Genomic DNA, 27,985 nt, shown 5'->3' with positions numbered 1-27,985 from the left:
GTGTATAGTTGGCATTGGCTCACCTAAATGTGCAGACACGCGCACAGTTTGGGCCGCTCGTCAAGGTCACGTGGTGTAATTAACCCAAGCCTGAGCGCCAGAACAAACTAGGGAACTGGCTTTACAGAGTTATCTCTGTAACAGCGCTGTTTACAACGGCTTTAACTCATACCACCGAGTAAATGTCTAGGAACGGGTTAATATCGAGTTTGCGGAGGCTAATAAACGACGAGGAGCCACTCGAAACGAGGTCTCCGGTAAGTAAATGTGTCAGCGAGCCTGAAAGTTGCTAGCTCAGCTAACTGGCCAAATGCTAGCAAAGTTTGAATTTTTGCTAAAAAAATATAACCACTATAATATAATATTACAGCTAGTCTAGAAAAAACATATATTCTTTATGTAGGCTATTATTTTTAAATAGTGCCCAGGTTTGAAATGACACAACTAGCTTGGTAAAATTAGGTACAGTTCACCGTTAGCTTTAAGTGTCAGCTGGTTATGTACTTCACTGCCAGTTCAACACAATGATTTTACATGCAAGAGAATTCTGATTAGTGTCAACAGTATTTACTCTAAATACCTCACACACATAGCTGTGCAAAGGTTTTTATTAAATTTTCTTCATATTTTGCTAGTAAAAGTTGCAGCAATTCATCGAAACGTGTAAAAACAGAGTTTGCACGATTGTAACGAGTGAGTATTTGGTAAGACCGCGTTTTTTCAACAACACAACCAAGCTTTCTATTCATTTTTTAAGTAGTCTTCAGAAATAGTTCTCCAGGCTTCTTGGAGGACGGTCAAAGCTCTTCTTTGGATGTTGGCTGCTGTTTGTTCTATTCTCTATCAAGATACGCCCACACTGTTTCAGTAAAGTTGAGCTGTGAGCTCTGGGGAGGCTAGTCCATGACTGTGGGTGTTTGGGATCATTGCCATGCTGAAAAATGAAGATGTTTCCTAACTAGTATTTTATGAGGTATTACAATCAGATCGTCATCTATAAAACATCCAAGAGCCTCACTGTTCTACCTCCTTCCTTCCTGACATTTCTTTGAACATACCTACCAATTTGAACCAAAAATGTCAGACTGGGATTAATCTCTAAGACCATAAGACCATGTCACTGATTTTCATTCCAGGTGTGTAATGGCTTATTAAAAATACACTGCTGCTCACTGTCTTCGTTTACAGGCGCAATATTGTTCATTGTAAATGACTAAACGCTAGATGGGACGGAGCCTTGTCTCCTACTACAACTACGCTTTGTTTTTTCACTGTCGCTGTGTGCTAAAAAGCAGTAAGATTTATTTTTTGTAAGAATTTTATTTATTATTATATTTAACTACCAGCCTATTTTATTGTGTCATTATTTGCTGCCTATTATGCCATTTCATATTGGTATTTATTTTACTCTTTGTGTTTGTGTGTGTGTGTGTGTGTGTGTGTGTGTGTGTGTGTGTGTGTGTGTACAGCCCTTTGTGACCCTTACCTGGTCTACCACTATTTTCCTCTATTTGTTCACTTTTCTTTTTTTGAGGACACAGGGATATTTTTGTTGTATTATTTTTTTATTTTATTTTTTTCAACTAAAGAAAACAACTATGCCGTGCCGTGTTCTTGTGATTAACTGCTCGTAACAAAGATAAAGATACAATTTTAAAATCAGTTGTTTGTTATGTGTATACCCAACATTTTCATGCCTTGAGTTAGGGGCTTTTTTATGCTTGAATGATTAATTGGTCAGTTTTAAGTGGCTAAACAAACAAACAAATAATAACTTTAAAATTGTTAGGTACAAGGACTGGACTAAAATGTGTAAAATAGCAGAGCAGCAAAGAAAACCTTTGAAGACCTCCATAAAGTCTGGGGAACCACTTAAAAAATGAGAAATTCTTGCTCCTTGTAAACAAAATATAACGAAATGAAGGGTGCTATAGACATTTGCACAATTCTGTTATGTGAAGGTCATGAATCATTCCATATGAAATCACACTTAACTCAAAAACATTTTTACACTCACACTATGAACATTTTTGGTCCTTGAAGTACACATACATTTCAGTAGCAAATCTATACCAACTTTGTGTCACACATAAGAATGCAGCGGTCGGTGTTTGAGTATAAAATGTGTGTCTTTTGCCAAGTGTCATTTAATCTTCTTTCCGTCGTAGAGTCCTTTTGAGCAGCTACGTCCGCGGATGAATGACATCATAGGAGATGGAGGAATCCTGAAGGAGGTGGTACAGCCAGGAGAGGGCCCGCCTGTCCCTGAAAACGCTTCAGTACTGAGTATGTATGAGTACACGTTTCTTGTTAAAGCCTCTTACAGTTGTAAATCATCATATACGCGAGGTCAGGATTTTTAGTTTGTCTAGCCACAATTCACAAAAATCTCTACTTCTTGTAGAGTGTTGTTCAGATTGTCATGAACCTTGCACCCAGCTGTCCCCTGAAGGTCACATTTGACATTTTATGGGCAATAACTTGTGAATTGTGTGAGCTGGTTGAGCTGCTACATCACTGATGGTCTGGTTTTACTTCCACACAGTCCATTACTCAGGATTCCTGGAATATTCTGATCAGCCTTTTGAAACCACCACTAACCTCAAATACCCCCGGATGATGAAGTTGGGGAGAGGTGAGAAATGCTCTACAATGGCTGAACTGAGAGTTTTTTTGTTTTCCTGCCTGAAATATACCAGTTTTAAAAGTCATTCTTCAAACAGATGTGACACTGGCCGGGCTGGAGCTGGGTCTGTTGACCATGAAGAAAGGAGAGTTCTCTCGGTTCCTCCTCCAGCCTCAATATGCTTACGGGGAAATGGGATGCCCTCCATTTATCCCCGCAGCAGCTGTGGTTCTGTATGAGGTTCAGATCCTCGACTACCTTGACTCAGGACAAGTGGATGACTTTATTGCAATGAGTCTGGTAGGGAGGCTGCAGGTGCTCTGTTTAGTACTACCAACCTCAGACAGATCTGCATCTTTACCACACATACTTAAAAGCCTCTACTTTTTTGCTTTTATAGCACAGATCAGAAACAGTCTTTGATTTCTGTTCTCCTCCTCAGGGGGAGCAAAACACCGTTCCTCTGTCCACACTTCTTGAAGTTGTCAACACACTGCGGAGCTTTGGCAACCGTTTCTTCAACCAGAAACGATATTTCAATGCCAAAGATCGCTATAAACAGGTACATTTTGAAGTATGTTAATTTTTTTTTATTTTTAATTACGTTTGTTAGTTGTTGTTGTTCTTGGTGAAAGTGTTTTTTTTATTATATTTTTCTGCTTTGCCTGCAGGCTATGACGCTGCTGGGAAACAGGGAAACACAGAGTGATTCAGAGAAGGAGAGGATCAAGACGGCTCTGCTTCCTCTCTACCTGAATATTTCTCTCGCTGAGCTCCGCCTGGAAAGACCGCACAAAGCCCTGAAATACGGAAACAAAGCCTTGGAGATAGACTCTGCCAACACAAAGGCTCTCTTCCGCTGCGGACAGGTAGGACGGGGCTTTTGTTTGTTGGTCTTCCAGACTGTCAGATTAATAATCCTCAATGTCTCTGGGGGGTTTAAAAAAACAAACAAAAAAGGGGGTGATGACACAGGAAAAACGTGAAGCAAAATCATTTTTATTCACACTTTCATGTTTCAAGTCTCCCACAACATATTAACTTAGTTAAAGATGCAGTTTGATACACTAATCGCATTTCTTTTAGGCTTACCTGGAGCTGCATGAGTATGCGAGTGCTCAGTGTTGCCTCACATCTGCTCAAGCACAGAAGCCCTTTGACAGCGACATCAACAACCTTCTGAGGAAAGTGACAATGTAAGATGATTTTAATGACTTTAGAATAAATGCTGCTTCAGCTGTTTCTCCTGGCCTGTGCGCAGCAGCTGTAACAGCTACCTGACCTAGAGCCCTCTGTCTGTTCACACAACTGTGACTATTACATTAATTTTATATTAATGCCTCCACTCACCCACCACTTTTTAGGTGCACTGTTTAACTGCTTCAACAGCTCGTTAAGGTCTATCAAACGTCTAATCAATCAATCACATGGCAGAAACTGGATTTTGCCATGTATACATAGTCAAGACTACCTGCTAAACTTTAAACTGTGCATCAGAATGGGGAAGAAAGGTGATTTAGGTGACTGTGAACGTGCCATGATTGTTGGTGCCAGACAGGCTGATCTGAGTATTTTGGAAACTGCTGAGTTACTGGAATTTTCCCACACGGCCCTCTCTGAGGTTTAAAAGGAAATGATCCAAAAAAGGGAAAATGAACAGTAAGCAGTGGTTTTCTGCCTCATTGGCCAGACTGCTACAAGCTGCTAAAAAGACAACAGTAACTCGAATAACCAGTTGTTACTCAGCCAATGTGTGCAGAAGAGCATATCTGAATCCACAACTTCCCGCAGGATATCATACCATGTACAAAGCTCACACGAGGCAAAAAGAGGTACAGCCCAGTACAAGCAAGGTGTTCCTCATAGTGGATCATAACTGTCTTTTGTAACATTTGTGAAACCACTCGGAAGATATTCACGTGTCATTTTCTTGTTCCAGGTGCTATAAAGACAGCTTGGACAAAGAGAAAGACTTGTACTCAAAGATGTTTAGAGAGCTGAAGGGCTCAGTGAAAATGTGAGGACCAGCAGGAGGAAGAGGTGAGAAATCCTGTTCATTCATTCTGTCTGGTTTTCATATGTTTTAATCTCCTCTCCATGGGAGGGTTAATATTTTAAAATGACTTCCGTGTGATGTGCCAGTAACTGTCCTTTTCCCTTAAACATGCTACATCCGTCGTCACAAATAAATTATAATAAATACACTCTGTATAATAACTTTTAATGAAGCCATGAAAAAAAATACTAGACTGTTTCAAAGTAAAATCTTGTTGGTTAGTTTCCTTCTACTGATCTGGATCTCATCATTTAACCAAACATTAACTGTATGATCTGACACAAACTACAGCTCTCATGAGTCTTTGCCATTTGCACAGACAAATCGTCTTTGACCTCAGTTATTGCACTGTTTGTTGTTGCAGGTTTCAAGATTCACCATGTTTTCTTTTCATAATTTGTTTTCTACTTATGAAGGGAGTTGGGTTGTAATCATTGTTTCAATTCTTTCAAAATTATCTCAAATTAAGTGTTGTTTTGATATTTTGTTAAATAATGTTTCTCATTAGTACCCTTTCTCTCCTTTGGTCTCCTGCTGTACATATTCCTTGCATGTTTGCTGGAGTATTAAGCATTTGCTTGGGATCTTGAGATGATTATAATAAAAAAATACAATGTTCACTTCTAGAAGAGTTTGTCTTTGTTGACTAACTGGAAACTAAGGTTTTCTCATCTTGAATTTCATCTTCAGTTTATTAGCTCACAAGCTAATCTGTTGTAGGCAGATTTTTTTGGGTGTAATTCTAATATTAAAACTGCTGTTGGGCTTGTTTTTTTTTTCCATCCTGGCAGTCCAGACAGGATTCATTTGCTCTTACTGAAGCAGATGGGGTAGGGGGCTTACAGGAGTGGGGAGATGAGCTACATTAAGGGTTTGCGCTTAATTGTGAGCTTCACTTGACCTAATTACCTGAGAAAGGATCTCCAGTGACAGCATGGGGTGCCCTTTCTGATACTACTGCTGGAGTGTAGCAGGTACCAGGGTCATAACTGAGCAATGTTTGTAACAAACCTGTGATGATATTGGACTATTTGAGCTATTAGGAGTGTAAAAAAAATTACAAAATTACCAATTTTATCTCATTTTTCAAAACTTATTTGAAAGATTTACTGTTATAGATGCCCTTCGTACCGCCTTTGGCCATCAGTACTCTAGGCCCAAATGAAAGTGATCTCAAAGTGGAGGTAGCGTGAGGGATACAGGGAAGAAACAAAGCAGGAAGTAAGTGAATGATAAATAAAACTGAAGTCATGGAGAGACCGAGTTGAGTGGTGGCATGACCTCAGAGGTGGGGAGGTGCACAAAAATCTAATTTACTTCTCTGGCTAATCCAATTTTCACTGTGTGGGTGGGTCAGTTATTCTATCAACTCCCACCACATGGTGAGTAGGTTGTGCTTTGTGAAACAAAGCTTTACTGAATTCAATCAGGCAACAAAACAATGGTCTCCAGATTCACATACTACCTCCGGCTCAGGTAAGGAATTAGTAATGTTTTTGTGTTTGTACACCGGTGTGTGCATATGGGTATGTAACCCTTTTTATTTTTAAACATAGGTCACATGCTATGTGATGTGTGTTACCTGTAAGTGCTCAAAATTTAGGATCAAATGTGTAGTTTACCTGCTGTGCATGTGCTGTGATCAGCTCTGACTGGCTCTGGGCCTTTGAAATATGATACAGTTATAAGCATGTAGTATACACTGCATATATAACAGCATACACAGAAAAAAAGTAGTCAGTTTACCTTTTATATTGTAGTTGTGCATATTGAACAGTAATGTGACAAGTAGCTTTTTTAGTTATTCACATATTAAAAGCTATCGTTTAGAATTTGTGGTTACTAGAAATGTTATGTTATCCAAAAATGATCCAAGCAATTTTCCTGGGGGTGCCAGTATAAACTTGCAGGATATTAATATAATGCAGGCTCAGGTCAGTGTGTGAACACCCTCAAGTATTTGCAAAGCTGCATATTAGAAACACTACTTCATTTCAAAGCCAAAGCAGCTGCCCACGAACTTGAACTTGAACCCTAGGCTGTATTTTAAAACAACAGCTGCACAACTGTAAGATGACAATAAAGAACCCTTAAGCTGTATGGCTGAAACTAGCAGGAAGTTTTATTTTGCTCATTATCAATCCAGAGTGGAAAAACACTGAGCACTGACTTCCACCTAATCAAAGTTGTAAATAGTAGAGCAAATAACATACATTTAAGTCCCACTAGCTGTACGGGTTGTAGATTGCTGAAATTTATTAAAAAAAATTTAAATGTTTTTAAGGTCACTTATAACCATGTTCACGACAACCCTTTTACATCTCACTCTAATTGTTAAATGTTATTGTTTTAATGTAAAACTAAATGTTAAATCTAGTTATTTTGTAACATTTAATGTGAATTATCAGCAGTATAAATTTAAAAAGTACAACAACCACAACAGCAGTCGCCTCAAGGGGCTTTATATTGTAAGGTGAAGTAATACAGCTACAATAATCTAAGAAAAAACACCAGCAATCAGATGACCCCCTATGTGCAAGTGCTTGGAAACAGTGGGGAGGAAAAACTCCCTTTTAACAGGAAGAAACCTTCAGCAGAACCATGATCAGATAGGGTCAGCTATCTGGTGCCAGGGGTTGAGGGTGAGGAAAGGAAGACGGGACAAAAGATACAATGTGGAGCCAGATTAGATTGAACCATGTTGACATTACATGAAATGCATGTAAAGTTAGGATCTTTATAAAATACAGGAAACATGGTTTTAATTGTCCTGCTTTACAACTTTTTAAAAATGGTGCCACAAGCTGTTAATACGTGTGTGTGTGTGTCTATATATAAATGATAGATGATAATTCAAATCTAAGGAGAAAAGTGTGTTTACTGGGAAGATGTATGGAGGCGTCTCGAAAAACCCCCTTGAGCTTATTTGTACAGGAAGCTTTCAGTACCCTGTCAGAGCAGCTGGGTGCGCTGTCACATCGGAAACTTTGCCCTGCGGGGTTTGGGCCAATCCCGGAGCTGGTCTGTGAGTGTAATCCAGCCCCTGTCCTGCGCTGCCTCTGAGAAAACACACCGACAAGTTGTAGAGAAAGACGATAACACGGAGCCGAGAGGACGAGAAGGAGGAGAACCAGGAGGAGGAGAGTAAAATGTGAGAATGAGTCGGCAACAAATCCGCACACAGATGGAAGGAATACACGGATAAAGTGATTTATCTATCGATTAGCGATCGGATGTCATAACCGTGTGTAAAATAGAAGAAAGACGAAAAGCGGGAGAAACATGAGCCGGCAACAGATGGAGTCACAGGGAGTGGTTTTAACGGGTTACCACAGCAACGCGGAACTGTTGCAGCAAACTGGACCGTGTGAGTCCAGCTGTCCGCCGGTACAGGACGCCGAGCACACCGTACACAGGTGGGAGTGTGTGCAGCTGTAATGCCGTCCTTTATAGACCATTAAAAGAAGTGTGTGTGAAAGAGAGCAAAGGTCACGGTGATAATGCTATTTTTCCTCATTTTCTTTTTTGAACTTCAGCTATGGACGGAGTGTTAACTGCGTTAACTTGAACCCAGCAGTGGCCCGGGGTACTGCGCTTGCAGGCAGTCCACATTTTTTATGTTCCCTCTGGCCTAACTCCGCCCTTGGCCTTTGGTTATGCTTTTTCCTAATCAGCAGATAACAAGTTTCACCTTGGTTTTGTTCCGCTGGCCAAGATTTCACACCTAATCCACAGCTCTTCCTTAGCACTGTAGCTTTACGAAAAGTCTTCCCCTGCGAAGTGCTAGTTTTATAAGCAGTGAACAGACTCAAATGCAGAAGTATTAAATTAGCTCGTAGTTCATATATCCCATTCCCCTAGTCAGTGTGGTTGGTGACACACTTCTGGGCTGTGGTAAATCCTGTTCACTAGTTTCCATCAGCTTAAACAGAAAAAAAATCATGTTATATTACACAGATTGTTCTATTATGAAAATAACAGCTGTAAGGATGTCTTAAAACAAATAATCTATATGGGACAGTCAGCTTTCTGTGATTCAAAACAGAAAATCCCTGACACTTAAAATATAGAAGCTCGGTGTAGAATTATTCTATACTTGGCCTGTGTTGCTGCACTTTAAAGCTTTTGGTTTTTAGTTTAAAACCAGGATAATTCGGAGTTGTCTGAAGACATAATTTAACTGTAACAAAGTAAACAGAAACTACTTTTAACTGCTTTCTTATTCACATAGGAGCAACCATACATGTTTGACTTGGCAGATTTTTCTTTTTTTATATATGCCGGATGCCCTTCCTGAGGCAACCCCAAAAGTAACCTCTCTCTTGTTAGGCAAAAAAACACTATGGAGCCATGCAACAGTGGGAATATAAGGCCAGAATGATAATTGTCTGTGATGTAATGTGGTTAGTAAAATGTATGACTGATAAATTACATGTTGGGCTGCCACAAACCTCCAGGGCAGTAGTCACTGTTTCCTACACAGATTTTTCAAATCTAGTGCTCGATGTGATCAGTCTCCACCTGAAAAACATCATCTGACTTGGTGTTTTGATGTTCTCTTCATGCAGCAGAATGTAGTCGTGCCTTGTCTGGATTTCATAGCTTAAGTTTCTGGCTTATTGTTTTATTTAATGGTTTGACAACCTTCTTGTCCGGTTGTTCAATGAGGAAGAGACTCAGTAATTCAAGAGGTGCTGTCGCTGGGGCAGCGATGAATGAGAACTAAGGTGTTACGGAAACAACTGTATAGCTACTCTTTTATTTATAACGGATCTTGCTGATTCATACAGGCTGAGCTGGATGTGAAGTCTGCTCATTTACATCAGCAAACACCTGCCGTCACCAACTGTGGGCTGGTAAAAGTAAACAGCCCCAGCTGGGATTCAAACACGCACACCTGTGCGTAGGTGTGTATCTCTGTGCGTGTTCCAGATGGCTTGTCCAGGTAGCTAGAAGAAAAAAGAAAAGCAGCATCACATTACAGGCTGCCTTTGTCTCACCTCCCAAGCAGAGTGTGTGTATCCTGTCTAGGTTGACGTGCGGAGGCTTAGTTTTGTAGTCATTGTTTCCCCTCATCGGGAAATGCCAGAGAGACATAATGTGTCAAGTCTTGCATTTGATGTCTTTATTTGTTACATTCAAGCAAGGAAACTTTACACTATTATATCACATTTTCCATTGCCATATATAAACTATGGACTGTATATAAAAGAGGGTTGTAACCACAGTGATGTCATTATTATTTTTGGGCTAGTCTTGAAGCAGTGGCCTTAGCATAGTGGCTAATGCATCATTCTTTTTTCTTTTCTTTGTTTTTCTTTTTATAAACCATACATGAATGAGAGTCTGGATGTTAATTTAGCAGCTAATGCTAGCTAGCATTAGCTGGTACGTCTATAGATGTACCTAGCTATTAGTGCCCAGACAATGAGCACAGTTTTTTTGGACAGGACAGACCCTTCGATCAACAGCACCAGTTCCAGATTCAGTGACTTAAAAAGCTTCAATCCCTTGTACAGTTCTCAGAATCTCAGGAATTATGAGGGTCTGTGGGGACTGACTCGCTCTTGGAGCCTGGCAGCATTTTGAGAAACTGGAATTTTTGGCACTTTACCTTTTGGCTTCGTTTGACTTGGTATAAAACACTACTTCCCAAAGTTTAGTGTGACAAAACAGACAGTTTAGCTCTACAACAGAGCACTACAACAGGAAGTGAAATAAATGAAAGGTTACAAGGCATCAGGCCAAAATAATTACAACAACACAGATTGTGCAAACACACAGCTGTGTTCTGTATAACACATATCGGTCAGATCAAATCTGGCGCCTGTAAGGATAGACAAATTACAAACAGAAGAGCTGAGGATTAAGGAGATGCAGCTAAAACTGAATACTACAGAAAAACACATGACAAAGGAGTTAGTAATCAGGAGTACTATAACAGACATGGATAGGCCATATATTGTCGATTCATTAGAACTATAAGAAGATGATTTGTTCAACCAGTGGGTCATTGCTGACACCAGCAACTGTGTAAGACGGGGAAACAGAGCTAGGCTCTGTCTTCAGAAAGAGCAGCTGGCATCTGTTGGTCTAAATGGGAATACCACACCCACGTGCACACACGGACAGACACACAAACACTTGTCATCCTCTTCCCTTTTCCTCAGCTGCCCATTGTTCACTTTGTGTTTTGAAGCCTTAAAAATAAGTTTGATTGTCTTCCCCTTCCAAAGTCAGTTTTGAAACAAGCACTCCTATATAATTTTATGTCGTACATTATGGACAATATTTTTTTTTAGGTTGTTTATAAAGGGATATCTTCACATTCAAAGCAAAAGCCACATATGGTGTTTTTTATCCTATTAAACAAATAAAATTGAAATATGATTAATTATTTTACAAGCAAGCCAGATGTTTTAATTTGGGATAAATCTTCCTGTAGCTTCTCTTTACAGCATGTACAGACACGAGCGTGTTATCTTTTTGATCTCACTATCAGCAAGAAAGTGAATAAAGATTTCCCAATATGTCAAAAGTCAATCCCAATAGCTGTGTGAAAACAAGCCCTGTATCTGACACAAAACATGGGTAAAAATAAAGTGCAAGAGAAAAATGGCTGCTCAAGTCAAAGTACAAGTACATGCTACAGTATTGTTCGGTCAGTGATTTTTGTCCACTTTTAAATGGTTGCCTGGCAACATGATTGCATATATATCATAATATTAAAGTTTTGTAGATATAAGTTAGATTTTTATCATCAAATTAATATAATACAATGCTTTTTAAGGTGTTAGAGGCGCTTACATAGTAAAAATAAAAGGGTCATTTTAGCCTATTGGTATGTTGTTGCTATGCAATGTGGTGATGTCATAATATATGCGATAGATAAGAACCTTCAAGGACCTAAGATGTACCCGTGTGCCAAGTTTGGTCACTGAACTCGAGATTGTATAGGAAGGAGTTGGTGGGAAAACATGTAGAGATTTGGTGTTTTATAGTAAGAGTAGAAGATTGTTTTACAAATGCTTTAAAATATTAGCTTCATCTTAATGCTGCAGGCCGAGGCTGTAACTTACTCCATATTTAATATGATCGTATGTCTTTAACATAATAATAGCTGTTACTTCTTGAATAAATCAGATGGAATTTTAATAAATTGTTAGAAATTGCGAATATAACATCTGCTTTGATTCATTTAAAGCTACATTTACTCCACCAAATCATGTTTTGTGCCACTGGAGTGATTCATAAAGTCACGCTGGTCATGTGGGAAATTCGCTTCCTCAGATCTTGACTCATGTTCACCTCATGTGTGCTGAACTGGCTCTTTGTGTGTGCCACTGTTTTCTTTCATTCCTGTTTGCAGCTCACAGCATGGGATTGATTTATATAGGCTGTGTTCAGTCCACGCGTGCACACACAGCCTTGCGCAATCTGTCTTTGTCGGCAGCTCTAAGCAGCTGATAAAAGGTGTGGAAAAAGGTACCGAGAACAATTACACACACCACTGCAGCACTCTATATACTTCAAAGATAATATGTATATGTACTGTACGTGTGCCAAAGTGAGAATGTGTTTGTTTTGCTCGCAAGGGCAGCCTGCTGAGCCTCTCAGACTGTGTGTGTGTGCATAATCAAGCAAAGTGATGTTGTATACAAAGCCTTAAACAAATTTCTTTGGATTAATTTGATGTGTGCTTTGCGACCTTGACTTTAACACTGTAGGAAGACACAAACAGGAGGCAGACCTGAACTTTGGGTTTAACCTGATTGTTAGTGATCAACAACCTAAGGTTAATTTTTAACAAGGTCGTAAATACATTTCCATGAATGACATGATTGTATTGAAATGAAAATGTGGCAGGAGTGTCTTACCCAGTTAGATCGCTGACGATCTGAAGTTCATTTTTGCCAGATTCTGAGTTTGAGTGTCAGATACAATTATTAAAATGCAGGCAAATGCCTAAATGATAACCAGCTTGGCATGATACTCACAGTGTCACTTTAACCTTGCCAATGTTCAGCAGACATGACGTTTGCCACATTTCCACAGGAACTGAGAAGTCTACCACAGCAACGCTAACTTCTCAATTATCAAAAGTGTTTCAAACAAACACAAAAGTGCTTAAAACAAAACTGGCAGCTCCAGAGGAACCAGTTTATTCTGAAACCTTATGAAACTGGGAAGTCACAGTTTAATAAATGCAAAGTACAGCTGGGTTTGATCAAATTGACCGGGGATCATAAAACCCCTATAAACAGGTTAGGAATGTGTAGCGTCTGTAGGTAATAAGACCTTTGGTACAGGTAACTCTCTGGTTTCTGTTTGTCGTCTGCTTTTAGTCACAATGCTATCAAACAATCACGTTTCAGACACTGACCCCTGGACAGAAATGAAAATGTTGGCCTGGATACCCACTGACTACACTGGAAGTCAGTTTCCCACAGGTCTCCAGAATTTTAAATCTTACTGCATATAACTCATACAGAACTTGTTTCTACTTTTTAGTCTTTACAAAAACAGTCAGCAATCCAACTAGTCGATATTATTTTCACTGCTAAAATTAGCTAATCGCTAGACACTTTGATGCATTATCATACATTTGGCTTAAACATGTTTTCCATTGTAAATCTAATGTACTGTAAAGAAAAAACAAATGCTGCTTTACGCCTTTTATGAATTTGAACACCGATAAAGTAATGTGCATGTTTTGGTGTGTGTGTTTGTTTGCTCGTCTCTGATTTATGAGTTAGTCCAACTGTTCATCGTGAAGCTCTGAATCAACACATGTAAACGATTAACTCGTGGTGAGCTCATAGCTCTGCCTGCTTTCAGGGTAAACGCATCTTCTGAGGTACATCAGAAAACGCTGATGTCTTTCCTCACATGAAAGCATCACACTTCCTGGACTTTTAAAGGCAACATGGACATGAACTGGGAGATGATTATTATTATTTATTTATTTTAAATTAAAACCACAGATGAAGTATAAAGAGAAGTCGGTGGTATCGCACAGAACTTCCAGCTAAATCCTTGTGTTTTTATGGCTCTGTTGTACTCGGTGTTGCAGGAAGTCTGCTGTGGTATGTGGCCGTAGCTCAGCACGAACCCTCAGGGTAATACTGGGGTAATAATTCCAAATTAATTAATAAAGAGCATCAGCTCAGTGCCGCTCTGTCTGAAATCCCGTTTAGTCCCTGTGAGTTACTGATTTTCACTTCCTCCATTTCATTGGAGATTTGTAGAAAATTGCAGTTTTCAGTTAAAAGTCATCGGTGCTTATCTTTTGCTTTTGAACACCTGTGTATATGAGTGTGTGAATATGTGCAGAGTTCATGTACGTGTGTTGGTACATTTGCACGTGTTTGCATTTTTGTGTGTTCTGCTTATCTTCATTACCTGAAAGTAAATAATTCTTTTGCGCAAAGGGCAACTTTACGTTACACGATTTTCTTCTCCTTCCTTTTCTTTGTTGGCTTTAGCATATGTCAAAGTGAAGTTATTGTGATTTTATATAATTCTAATATAAAATAAACTTAAATATTAGTTATATAGGACTTTTTTGTTTTGGTATTTTTGCTGTGTTATACTGTATTGAAATTGACCTAATGGCTCCCGTTTATTAGTGGCTTAATGTTTTATAAACATATTGTATATACTGACTAAACATGTCATCTCTTACAAACACCTAATAAGTCATTGTTTTGTTATTTGAGAGCTTTATAATGATTCTCAAGCATACATTTGAAATATTAGGTCTATATTGGTGCATGACAGCACCCTGACAGCATCAGTTTTATTGTCGTGGTGTCCGATGTTTTAAACAGCCCTGCTGACGGGTGTACAGCTCTATATTTTTGGGTAAATGAGATGACACTGATAATTTGCAAAAAGATGGATGAATGACAAGATTGTTGAAAGCAGCCTTTCAGCTTGATTGATGTGTGACACCGAAACCACAGACCCTTAAGGAGCTTCACTTGCACTACAAGTGTAGTGGGTTTGCTCAATATAACTCTTGTTGCTTAAAGGAAAGAGAGACAAATGTTGTCATGCTTAATCAATCTTATAATTGAAGACAGCTTTGCTGCTGTTGTTGGCACAGTTTAGAACCCATGCTGATGCTCTGGGACATTTCAATAAGCTGATGTAATAGCGTTTTCCCCTTATTCTTCTCCCGGATGTTGTAATTACACAATATATAGTAACAGAGGTGCTACTAATTGTAGTACAGCAGGTGTGAAAACTTTATTTATCTTTATTAGTGGGCACAAGCAGAATAAATGCATAAGAAATGTTGCATTCAACATTTAAAATCAGCAAGAAAAAACATAAAAATGAATAGTTTCTATATTGTTAATGTTCAGTTTTAGTGTGTGCTTTCAAATCCAGCAGAAAAATGCACATGTTACAAGAGGCCTTTTGTCAGTGTGATGGGAGCTGAAATTCCAAGGGGGGAAAAAGTGAGTGGCACTCGCTGGGTTTGGGTTTGATTCTACCTTTTACTGGAGGGACGCCTGTGATATCTGTGTGTACCAGGAAAAAAAAGAATAAACAGTAGCTCATCTTTATAACTCATCTTTCTTGTTCCGATTAACTAATTGTATTAACGTAGTACACTGACCTGAACTAGGCCTGTGTTATCGTCAATATAAACTCATATTTTTCATGACATTTTTTGGTTGCAAGTCCATTTGAGTTGCTAATGTTGTGGTCAAATTTAAAGAAGTTCATAGTAAACAGTCCTGGAACATCTTAAATCGGTTGCATTTACTGTAGTGAATTACAAAATTGTTAACTGGCCAGCTAGCCAGTATCACAGTTATATTATTTTTCCCCATTTTGATGTCAGTCTACCTCTGATCTGTCTGCACTGATCTATTGTGATGTCATCAGATTATTTGCAACATTTATAAAGTACCAGTCCTCCTCAAGGTGCTTTATATCATAAGGTAAAGACCCCATAAAATTAGAGGGAAAACTGTCACAATCAGACAACCCTCTAAGAAGGAGCACTTGGTGACAATGGGAAGGGAAAACTCATTTTTTAAGAGGAAGAGACCTCAAGACCTCTGCTTTTAGGAGAAACAGAGGACTAAACATATATTATTGGAGCAGGAAGATGTAATGACACACAGTATTGATATTAAAATACTGTATGTGGAAGGTGAAAAGATATGTTCAGATAAATTGTATACCTAGAGTAATGTACTTGATATATCAGTAGGATATTTCTAGCAGGTATTATTTATTTGCACCATCTCAACTAACCTAGGCTAAGCCACACTAATATGCCTTGTGATAAACTTTGTTTGCAGTGTTTGTATAGCAAAGGAAAGTCCAAGGTCTGCGAGATGTGCTATTTTTATTCCAAGCAAATGCTGGCATCATTAGCTGACTGATTAGGAAACGACCTTGCTAATAACTTAACTTAAGTTGGAGCCTTTGACCAGCGTGTCCAAAGTTACTGTATCGCCCTGTTTTCATGTCATTAAAGGTACAGGAAATATCAGTGCATACACACCGGTGTACTTACAGAGCATGTTTCCAACAAGTGCTGGTGGAAGGCATCTGTCACTACCAAAGTCCAAAGTCCAAAGTACGCAGCTACAAGAGAAACCTAGTTGCCCCTTCTTACATCATGACCACTATGATAGCAAGATGATACGTTTTGCTGGCTTGCCATATTATTTCTTTAGTTTATTGGGATCCTCTTTTGCTGCTCTGCATCACAGACACTGATATTTTAATGGTACACAAAAAATGAAATCTTAATAAATCAGCATTTCAAAATAAGCAAAGCAATGCCTTACGCAGCTATATCCAGCTAAGTGTATGAGCTCCAATGACTCAATTTATAACTTTTGTCCATTATGTACCTGTTTCACGAACCTCTCCCCTGCTCGTCTGTTTGTGTCTCCAGCCGCAAAACAGGCCAGTACACCCTGCAACACAGCCAGAATGGACAACAAGGAGACAGATATGGCACTTCTGCTTCTTCTACCACTGGCGGCACAGAAACCAGCAGCACGGAGCCAATGTCACTGCCCAGTCAAAATTCTGCAATCCAGCATTCCTCCAGCCCCAAGCTTGGATCCAGCCCCAAGACTGGCTCCAGCCACAGCCCCAGGCACAGCCACAATTCCAGGTCGAGACCATCGCCTGCATGTCAGCGCTACAACTCTCAGGTAGCCAGCAGATTTTGTTTACTTTCAGTCTGTTGGGGCAAATACTTCATTTCATTCCTACGATATTCCGCTGTATAGGAATTTTTTTAGTATTTTACAGCTCTCTGGTAGGATGTACAGTATTTTGACCCTCTCTTAGTTGCACTGTGAGTGAAACAGCACGCAAGCTCTTGGGTTTGCTTTAATTCTTATACACTTTATGAAAAGTGTGTGTGTGTGTGTGTGTGTGTGTGTGTGTGTGGTATGTGTGTTATGTGAGAGCAGACAGTTGGCGCAGCCAGTTGCTGCCACCATCTAGACTTGTTGAGACCAGTTGAGAGACCTGTCTACTTCATTATCTCTGTGGCTCATATCTGGAAGATCGTTGAAATGAATTATTAATCGCTGAAACGGGGCAGAGAAGCTGAAACGGCGAGCTTAAAACCTCATTTTTCTGCACGTCTGCTCATTTTGAAGGACTCTTTGGACGAGCTGCAGATGGACGACTATTGGAAGGAGGTGGAGAATATTTCATTCTCGGGCGGCGCAGGAGAGAGGGGAGAGGGAGAAGTTCAAGAGGAGGAAGCGCAGAAAATTCCTGAAGGTGAGATACACATTAAAGGATGAAGGCAAAATTTGGATCGTAGACTTATTTGGACATATGTGTTGGTCCAGACGCAAACAAATTCTAATGTAAAAGTCTGTTTCTATATTGGAAGAGGAATTCCTCACTGAAAGCTCAGTCTTTTCATTCATCTCTTTATGTAACACTTTGTATGTCTCCCTCAGACCCCGATGTTTATACTCATTTTCTGCTCGTTTGCCGTCATTCGCGTCTCTGTTTAAACAGTTTGGAAACACATTAAGTGTCTCATTTTGAAGTAGTTTCATGTGGGACGTAAGTACCAGCTGTTTATCACACACCGCTGCTGGGCCAGCTCAGACTTGTGGATACTGGCTCTGTGTTGGCTTGCACAGTAGGAATGCACTTCCTGTGCATTTCTTCAGTCATATTTAGCCTTTAGTGTGTGAAGACTATTGTTTTCTAGCGTAAACACACTCTTCCTGTTAGAATATGTAAGCCATTTGTGTATGTGGTCGCTCCTTTCCCTTTCCTGCACCTGTAGATTTGTTTAAGTAACGCCGCACCATCTCAGCAACCAAGTAGGGAATTGCCCATCATCTTCCCTTCTCAGTATTGCTCATTCTGTTTGTCTCTTTCAGAGGGTGAGCAGGAGGAGGCATGGCTTGCAGAAGCAGGTCTAGCGCGGCTTGTTGATCATTCAATCACAGTGGATCATGATCAGGTGACAATCATATATCTTTTATAGAATTAATAAGAAGTTAGTCCAGGTACAGTTAATCAGTTCCATATTTTCAAGCATTTATTCTTTGTCACGTTTGAAGCCTTCTTATACAAATAAACCTGTATTGTGTGAAAACAACAAATAGATTTAAGTTTGTGTTTGATCGTAATCTATGTATTGACAGGAAGAAGACAGTGCAGTTTTCCTTTCCACGCTCACCAGGACTCAGGCGGCAGCCGTAGAACGTCGTGTGGCATCAGTGCAGCAGACCTTAAGGCGACGTAACCGGCAACAACTTCCTGATGTTCGAGATATATTCCGACGCCCTGATAAGGTTAGCAGATCAACACTGTGCTTGACACAAAATGCCAGCTCACCAGCCACATTGTAAGGTACACCTTTTTAACTGCTCATTAACATAGATATCTAATCAGCCAATCACGTGGCAGGGACTTCATTTAGATATGTAAACATGCTCAAGACAACCTGCTGAAGTTCAAACTGAGCATCAGAATGGGGAAGAAAGGTGATTTCAGTGACTGTGAATGCTGCACGATTGTTGGAGCCTGGCGTGCTGGTCTGAGTATTTAAGAAACTGCTGATCTCCTGGGATTTTCCTGGAAAACCTGATGACTGCTTATTGCATGGTAGCACGCCATGTCACAAAGCTCAAATCATCTCTAACTGATTCATTAAACAGAATGAGTTCATTATACCTAAATTGCCTCCACAGTCAACAGATCTCAATGCAAAAGAGCACCTTTGGGGGATGTGAATGAACTGGAGATTCTAGATTCATTATAGATCAACAAATCTGCACCAACCGTGTGACGCTATCATTTCAGTGTGGACAAAATCTCCGAGGAATATTTCCAACACCTTGTTGCATCTGTGCCACAAAATACTTAAAGCATTTTTGAATGCAAAGGGAGGGGGGGTCATACTTGGCTGGTAAATATAATTGACCCAGTATTTTGCAGTCGGTCAAACCCCATTGAGACTCTAGTGGTTTCTTGCTGTGAGTAGCCATTCTAATGCCTGATCACAAAGTTAGAGCAATGGTTGATTTAGCTTAGCCTGGCAAAAGACAGCAAAGTTCTTGCTAGCTTGTACAGAAGAGCAGTAAGTATAATATATATGATTCTTTCTTATTGAATAATTTTTTTTGCATTTATATTATTTATTAATCAAAGACAGTAGAGAATAGAGAGGAAAGCAGGGGGAGGGTCCAGGCCAGAAACAAGCCCAGCTCCTGGAGCCTTGCTCAACCCAGTGAGCTGTACTGGTAATATAAAGAGCATCTTAAGAGGAAACATCACAAGCTGGTGTGGCATGTGCACAGCCCAAGACCAGGAAGCTCTGAAGTGAGTAATTGAAACTCCTCAGATCATCACTGGCACCTGAGCATATGGATGAGATGAGGTGTCTGCTTAGAGGCCCAAAACAAAAGACAACTCCCAACCACACCTTGCTGCCATCTGGACAGTGATGATCCACCTTTTGGCTGTACACTTTTTTTTACATATGCATAATAAATATAGTGTGGATAACAAGATGTGGTTTTACAGTGGGGTACTTTCTAGGCTACGACTGTATCTTAATTTAGATACTTCAGCCAGGAAACTCTCCATGTGGTACACTAAGCACACTGAATTCTTACTAGTGTAATTTGTGAGTTTAACAGGGTAGCGCAGTCTTAAATCAAGCTTAAATCATTGCTGGTAACTTATCTTCAGTCCTGCTGGTGGAAAATTGTTTAGTGTTCCTAATCTTTCTGCTACACAGTCCACATGACAACTATTGAGGATATTAAATGTTCGATGCAACATTTAACATTTGGATTGTTGTACTATACACTGGGGTCGGTGCCAAAGCACATAAACTGGATGAACAACCAATTTTGACGGGGTGGAAGCCAACTCTTTTTACTGTTCTTTAAACCACAGCAACAACAGAAGACAAAAAGAGATTAATGCTGCCAACTTTACAACCTAAACAACAAATTAAATTATAAACAACTGATCAGAACTCAGCATGCATAACACAAAGTACACTCATAGCGAATTTGTTTTGAAGTTTCAAGTGACGTCATACTTTAGAGTTGTTGATTACCATTTTTGGTTGCAAAGAGACACATACAAGGGTCGCAGACTTTTGACTGACTTGCATAGACCTATGCCTCAGTCACGCTGCTATGCATGACTATGTAGATCCTCAAAGCATTGTCAGTGCCCTTTGGAAAAATCATAAGGGAACTGACAATGACATTTATGAGGTTTTCCCTTTTAGTTAAAATTAACTCGATGTCCATGAAAATAAACATTTTCAGTGTTCTGTTATTTTACGTACCACAAAGGAAGTGGTCACAAATTTGTGTTTCACTTCAGTACAGGTCTCGCAGTATTCACTTGCTAGTTCCCTAAACAAATCCAACATTTTATGACATCACTGCAGATTCAGTACGGGTTAAAGAGTTGACTGGAGTTATCGTTGATAAATTAAAGAAAATACAGGAATCAAGATTTATAATCAGAAATAAATTTAACAAATAATACGTTTAAATTTAAATCTGTCTTTAGTCCAAACTGTTTGAACAGTTTGAGCCTCTCATATTTATTTCATGCACACTCACACACAGACTTTGTCCACTAATTAACAGAAAAGATAATGTGTAACAGGGCTTTCTATAAATTTGTGACTTGTTAAACTTGTTGACTGCTGTGTTGTTCACGTCTGTGTGTGTGTGTGTTGTGTTGTGTTGTGTTGTGTGTAGCAGGATGTGGAGCCTCAAAAATCCAAAGAAGGAAGTGAGAATGGACAGAAAGGTGCCCCTTCAACCGGTATGTGCAGCATACTCATGCAGACACGCTTACAATATGAGTCAGTGTCATAAATCACTAACTGAGACCCCCCACCACCACCACCACCACCACCAAAAAGAAAAAAAAATCTGCCTAGCAACACACACACATTTGGGAACTAACACGAGTCACTGTGTGATATGAGAACATTCAAGAGGAAGTAACAGAGTATAGTCATGTCTTTTTTTTCTTTTTTTTACAATTCTGCAGGATTTTTTGTAATGTTCACATAATATATGTGACTGTATAAATAAGCATAAGCCTGGCAAAGTTCTCCACAACAGAGAAGATAAAGCTGCAGAGAATGGGTTTTTTATGAGTGCTGCAGTGACTAATACGCTGCGCTCTTAAACTCCAATAAAACACATCCAGTTGTCTCTTTGTATACACTTGCACTTAGCTATCATAAACATATCTGTACTACCCTACATGTGTGGTCATAAGTTTTATTTCTTCATTGTGTGTGTCTCTAAACAGAAACGGAGACAGAGCTGAATGTTGACGTGGCGTTTTCAGAGCAGGCGCTCAGTTACAGGGACAACCACCAAAGTTTTAAGGTCACCCGGAGCCTTAACTCTCCTGACGACAAACTACCGGTGAGCTGCATTCCTGAGAATTTACACGGACACAAAGGTCATGTGCATATTCACTTCCTTAATGGTGTTTCTTTATTTTTTTCTTATTGTCTGAACATGTCTGTGCTTGTGCAATAGACAGCGTTGGCGCTTTAGAGCCAAAAGAGGATGCACTGATCATTTACATTGTCAGGCGAGCACGGTGAAGCTATTTGAATTGCTCTCCTGTTAGTTGTTGGAGGTCAGTAATTACCAGGAAGAGCAGAAGATGGATATGGCAGCACAGAAAAAACTATTTGCACACAGTTGTTGTTGTGTTGGATTGCAGACCCTTATAATCAGATTTGTTTTTGAGTTACAGTTTGGTTGGAATTTGTTTGTTTGATCTATATACAGTGTTGGAAGTTGATAAGCATTTTTGTCAATTAGCAGAAAGTCTATAGTGTTGGAGCTAAATCTTAGTGACATCTGGTGGCTGGAGCTGGTATAACAGAACAATTCCACTGATCATACAGATGATGTCAGATAATTGTTTTTCTGTATGAATCATCATGCAGTTAACTCACTTTTACACTGAATGTAAATACAATAAGAAGTTAATTTAGCTTTATTCTTCCTCCCTAGAACTTTAAGCTTCTCCCAGATAAAACGGGTCAGACACGAATAGGAGACCTGTCTCCTCTGGATATGAAAAAGGTAAAATGATGTAACACAGTGATCTGTGTATCTATGCCTACAAGACAAGTGTTTGATGAGCTGTCTCCACATTCACTTACTGTTTAGTATCATCATTGTGTTTATCTGTGTCTGTGTGTAATGTTCTGTCAGGTGCATAGACTGGTGCTTGTGGAGATGACTGCTCTGTTTGACACTTCTGGGATAGACCTCAAGCCAGCCAAGGCCCTGAAAGTGAAGACTAAAGGTTAAACACACACACACACACACACACACAGACAATTACACAGTCAGATACAACAGATAAATACATTTACACACATACAAACAGGAAGCTAAGGTATGTGTGCCTGTATGGTATCTGTGCTTGTGTGCGGTGCAGTGCTTTTGTTTTACTCACTATTTGTTTGTGTTTGCAGAAAGTGGATTGTTTGGGGTTCCTCTTACCACTTTATTGGATCAGGACCAGAGACGGGTTCCTGGAACCAAAGTGCCATTGATACTGCAGAAGGTGAGCGCACTGACATTCACATATTGTAATCCAGTGGTTCCCAAACTTTTTTTGCTAGGCCCCCCCTTTGTTTTACAAGAACAATGTTCGCCCCAAAGTGCAAAATGGGTTCAAAAACATAAACAACTGTGGGTTGCTGTTTGTTTGTGATTTGGACAGGGGGAATAAATCGTGGCAGGATCAGCCTGATATTATTTGTATCCCACTGTAACTTTACTGTATAAAGAGCAAAATGTCAGGAGTAGTTAGTCATTATAAGAAGTGTTTGTGAACTAAAAATCAAGAATGTGGGATACTGTTTGTCCGTGATTTGGAGAGCCCAGTGCATGCTCCAGACGCAGGGAAAACCAGTTCTGCGGGGGAGACCTACCTCGGCACTTGTGCAGGTAAAGCCAAAGGGAAGATATGCTTCACCATATTTTCTAGTCTTTGGCTTGGAAGGAAGTTGGTTTGGAAACATATTTGGCGATGCTTCATATCCTGCTTTGCGTTTGTGTGGAAGCCCCGTCAAAAACTTGTCCATTATGCTAGCAGTGTCCAAATGTTCTCCCCCCCCCCCCCCCCTCTTTTCATACCGCACCCCCCCCCCCCCCCCGCAATGACTCTGCGCCCCCCCTAGGGGGCAGGCCCCACACTTTGAGAACCTCTGTTGTAATCGTGGTTTGTTTTTTTGCATGTGTGTGTATTTAAGCATATTTACACTCAACTCATTGGCTTTATGTTTGTTTTAATGGTGTTTTTAAATGACATTTTCTTTCTCTCGTCATAAGATTATCAGTCATATCGAGGAGGAAGGATTACACACAGAGGGCCTTCTTCGGATCCCTGGAGTAGCCACTAGAGTCAAGGTGAGTTCAAGTATTTAGCTGACCACCCCTCCCACAGAGACAATGTAAAATCTCAGGTTCATAATAACGCCAAGCATAATAAAATCAAGCATCAACTTCCAGAGCATATATATTCCCTACTCCGTCTCCAACCACACTGTCATTCATCTTAAGCAGTGTCCACACTGGGGAAAAAAAAAACACTTCACCCATCATTCATCACTTTGAAGCTGACAACTCAGAACCTGCAGACATTCCAGGTTCTGGTTGCCTTGAAGGACCCGTCCCATCCTGGCAACAAACTGTTCCAACTTCTGCAATCTGGTAGAAGGTTCCACATCATCCGGGCAAGGACAGAGAGACTCAAGAGGAGCTTCTATCCCCAAGCCATCCGGGCCCTAAACACACACACACCCGCCCTCTCACATCATCTATAATTGACTGAGACAGGACTCTCTCCCAGACACTCTAAACCCAGGCACAATGTATATTTCAAATTCCTTTAATTTTAAATAATTTTTTGCACATGTCGAGGAGCGTGTCAGGTTACATTTCACTGTGTGTTATACTTGTATAACTATGCATGTGACAAATAAAGAACCTTGAACCTTGAACTTGAACCTTGAACCTAAGAAACCCTGTAATATATTTACTATTAGGTCATATGTCAGTTATTGGTTTCCTGCGTTCCATTGGTAGGCGCCACCTAGAAGTTGAGAAGTTTACCTTGGGTCACCATCGGTTATTTCGCCCATGGTCACTTGAATTGACCAAATGTTCTTCACCATCGCTTCCAGTGGGAACGCAGCTTAAAACTGAGCTTTTCCTTCCCGTGACATCACCTCTTTCTCTATTTGAAATGTGAAAGTAATAGTGTTGTTGATTGTACTTGAAGTTGATAAAGCCTCTCTGTCTGTCCCAACTCCAGTTGCTGTGCCAGGATCTTGAGTCCTCCTTCTATGATGGGACATTTTCGTGGCAACAGATGAAACAGCACGATGCTGCTAGCCTATTGAAGCTGTTTATCAGGGAGCTACCCCATCCACTACTGACCGTGGAGTACCTCAATGCATTTATTGCTGTTAACAGTATGTTTCCTGTTTAAGACAAGTGCTTTATACACACATAGTGAGGCAACAAAGTGTCACACTCATGCTGTGTATATTTGTGTGCGTCCACAGATCTCCCCACAAAGAAGCAGCAGCTACAGGCTTTAAACCTGCTCGTCCTTTTGCTACCTGAAGCCAATCGAGACACTTTGAAGGTAAATTTGGCTTTATAGTCATCACATTTCTGTTCCCTATATTATTCCTTTATGACGCGTGATTATTTTTGTAGTGAAATAAAAAATTGCGTTTGCAGGCACTGGTGGAGTTTTTCCAGCGTGTCATTAAAAATCAGGCCAAGAATAAAATGACCCTGAACAATGTCTCTGTCGTCATGGCGCCCAACATCTTCATGTTTAAAGGCTTTCGGTCCAAGGTTACAGAACAACAGGAGTTCTCCATGGCAACCAGCACGGCCAACATTGTCCGTCTGCTGATCAGATATCAAAATCTTCTGTGGACTGTAAGAAAAAAAAATCTCAGCATTAAAGCTGTGCATGTGTGGCAGTTTTGTGTGGTTAAACTAGTTACTCACTAACCACCATTATTTTTTGGTTTTAATGGAGTATATCTCTGTGATGTGCCTGTCTTATCCAGATCCCCAAGTTCATTATGAATCAGGTCAGGCACCAAAATATGGAAAGTCAGAGGAAGCAAAAAGAGAGAGCCGTACGGAAGCTGCTGAAGAAGATAGCCATTGAAAGACCGTCTGAGAAAACTATCCCTGAGGTAAGAGTTTTAATTTCCTGGCTTCACTGAGATACTTTTTTAATATCCTATTAGAAATCTATAAATTATAAACACACTCTATTATGTAATACAATGAAATGAGAGGACTAGAGTCATTAACCTGGTGGCCGTGTACATCTTGTTTATCAGAAGACCACCTGTAAACTACTGGTAAAGGTGTCAGAGCAGACAAAAGGTTTCTTTGCATAAGGACGATGTATGACAGATTTAGAAAAAAGCACACAAGTCAGTCTGCCTACGATGGCTACAGATTTTACTGTATTTTCAGTCAGTTTGAGAAATGGTGACATCTAGTGTTACTGTATAAAAGTACAATGAAGATCATGATGACTGAATTTTTAAATTATTTATACAGGAGCCGTTGTGCAGCTCACACAATCCTCCTGATTAGCTGTCGGACTCTTTTCCCCACAGGTGTCTGACGAGTGATTGGTTAATCAGCAACTGAAGGGATTCTAGGCAGTTCTTTCTTTCGTGCAGTCTTGTGTTAAAATGAATCTGTTCCTCTTGACAGACTCTTAGTGGATGAATAACTTTAGTGATGTGAACCTAAACCTTGACTGTAGTTTATTAAACAGAGGAGCCACAATTTTTTTAAGTCCACATTCTTGAGCTGTCATTAGTCCAGGTTTTATGTAAGTACCTGGGTTATTTAGAAGAGTGATTTAGATTACCTTATTTTATTCAACTGTTTACATCTAATGAAATTGACAGTCTGTTTCTCTTCTCTGACTCTGTGTACAAGCAGGAGACCTCACAGGGCATTATCCGAGTCCACGCACCACAGTTCAGTAAAATTTCTATGGCACTTCAACTTACCGAAGACTTGCAGGCTTGTGATGTGTTAACACGCTTCCTGAGCCAGGACAGGTAACATGTATATTAACAGCACAAACAGAGAAGCTCTCACATGCCTGCATGTCCTCTGACTACGTCTCTCATCTCTCTCATCCTTCCAGCTCGTTGGCGGTAAAAACAGATGATTTGTGTCTCTATGAGATCGGCGGAAACATCAGTGAGTTCTGCTCCCATAAAACTACATGTGTAAACTAAAAACATACACTACAATATTAATTTCCTTGCTCATAAAACAGCTTCTATGGCACAAATATGGATTTTAAGTCGTGACAGTACATGCTGTCAATGTGTTTAATGTTTCTCTCTGTCTGCTCTTCTTCTTGTCGTCTTCAAAGAGGAAAGATGCCTAGATGGGGAAACGTATATGAAAGACCTCTACCAGGTGAATCCCACAGCAGAGTGGGTCATCAGAGCTATGCAGCGATGAGTTCATCAGGCCCTGCTTCATGCTGGACTTCTCTAAATTGCCACCACTGTGTCCTGAAAGAAGAGGCGCTGCCTTGTTGTCTGTGGTTCTGGATGCACTTGGAGTTTTCATCTGTAGCATAGATATAGATACTTTTAACTGATCCTCAAATTTGCCACAAAATGCACATTTTCTAATGGAAGAACTCATCAAAGCAGATTTTATGTTATGTGGAAATACGTGTCCTTTTTTAGTTTATTGCACAACTTAAATTCCCATACTTTTTTCTCAATGGGGGGAAAAAAGGAAAATTATTATTATTATTAACAGGAGATTATAGAGATTAATAGTTTGGTGCAGAAAAATAATATTGATTAAATCATAAATCAGTCATGAATAAATACTGGTCCATTTTTGTGGCCTAATTATGATTTTCTTTTTAAAATCTGTTTATATGTCTATTAAAAGTCCTAAAAATGATGTGTACAGCCGCAATATTAAATAGCATTAAATCTGAGCATTTCACCTGGAAGGATGCTTTGGAGGTTTGGGGCTCTGAAGCGGAAAGGTAGGTGCTGTAAAGCAGTGGTTTATTTTTTAGCGTAGAAGAAAACTGATCAAAAACAGTGGATGTGTGAGTGTTTTACCCTACTCTACAATGTGAACAAGCACATGTGTACGTCATACACATGCAGTACTGTGTGTGTCAAGTTCACTTTAAGTATTGCTTTAAAGGGATGGACTGCTGACTGGATGATACATTTGCACGTGCTGGGCTCCAAACGTATCTGTTCATTTGTTGTTTTATTCATTTTTGGCTCAGTACCATCCACAGTGTGGACATGAGTCGATATATTCTACTTTGGCAAAACATGCATTTAGACAGGAATAGAAAATCCCCGTTTTATGTTGGGTTTTTTTGGCATCTATTTGTGTTTCTCCCAGTTTTCAACAAAGGTCTTATCAGATTTAGTGCAGTTTCTCACAGTTTCAGCAGCCTGTGGAGGATTGTGTCTGCACGATAGAGCCACTTCTTTTATGTATAGCTAGGGAGTATTCAAAAAAATGATTTTGGGTTTATTTTGAATGATTTCGATTTATTTATTTTTTTGAATATCTTGTTTTTTTCTGCCTTGTATTGTTGTTTACTGTGATTTTTTTTCAGATAACTGTTTTTGTGTAACTGCCTCTGAAATGACCACTAAAACTGCCTGTAAATAAACATGCAGTTATTAATTACCACATCTGTTGGTGGGA

The 27,985-nt window shown here is 39.8% G+C and overlaps 2 protein-coding genes across 4 annotated transcripts; both read left to right on the top strand.

Moving 5' to 3' along the window:
- Positions 1 to 61: 61 nt before the first annotated feature.
- On the top strand, positions 62 to 5,297 carry fkbp6 (FKBP prolyl isomerase 6). Of its 2 annotated transcripts, none has more exons than XM_087852162.1 (9): positions 62 to 257; positions 2,169 to 2,286; positions 2,546 to 2,635; positions 2,724 to 2,926; positions 3,069 to 3,188; positions 3,298 to 3,495; positions 3,713 to 3,822; positions 4,566 to 4,666; positions 5,047 to 5,297. In XM_087852162.1, the coding sequence occupies exons 1-8, from the start codon at positions 183 to 185 to the stop codon at positions 4,645 to 4,647; spliced, it is 996 nt and encodes a 331-aa protein (XP_087708288.1). In that variant the 5' UTR covers positions 62 to 182; the 3' UTR covers positions 4,648 to 4,666; positions 5,047 to 5,297. The 2 variants fall into 2 exon arrangements, with proteins under 2 accessions (XP_087708288.1, XP_087708287.1); XM_087852161.1 differs by having other exon boundaries at positions 2,724 to 2,941.
- A 2,428-nt stretch (positions 5,298 to 7,725) lies between these two features.
- Positions 7,726 to 27,966, top strand: arhgap18 (Rho GTPase activating protein 18). 2 transcript variants are annotated; one of them, XM_087852160.1, is made up of 18 exons: positions 7,726 to 8,098; positions 16,609 to 16,873; positions 17,330 to 17,456; positions 18,077 to 18,159; positions 18,344 to 18,493; positions 20,936 to 20,999; positions 21,498 to 21,616; positions 22,220 to 22,291; positions 22,424 to 22,517; positions 22,690 to 22,781; positions 23,552 to 23,629; positions 24,537 to 24,696; positions 24,790 to 24,872; positions 24,971 to 25,177; positions 25,312 to 25,443; positions 26,213 to 26,334; positions 26,424 to 26,479; positions 26,658 to 27,966. In XM_087852160.1, the coding sequence occupies exons 1-18, from the start codon at positions 7,965 to 7,967 to the stop codon at positions 26,747 to 26,749; spliced, it is 2,130 nt and encodes a 709-aa protein (XP_087708286.1). In that variant the 5' UTR covers positions 7,726 to 7,964; the 3' UTR covers positions 26,750 to 27,966. The 2 variants fall into 2 exon arrangements, with proteins under 2 accessions (XP_087708286.1, XP_087708285.1); XM_087852159.1 differs by having other exon boundaries at positions 20,933 to 20,999.
- The last annotated feature ends 19 nt before the right edge of the window (positions 27,967 to 27,985 follow it).

The sequence above is a fragment of the Neolamprologus brichardi genome, chromosome 15 (genome assembly GCF_056152115.1).
Source record: "Neolamprologus brichardi isolate AB-2024 chromosome 15, ASM5615211v1, whole genome shotgun sequence".
Lineage (NCBI taxonomy): Eukaryota > Metazoa > Chordata > Actinopteri > Cichliformes > Cichlidae > Neolamprologus > Neolamprologus brichardi.
This window is presented reverse-complemented; position numbering and strand designations above follow the sequence as displayed.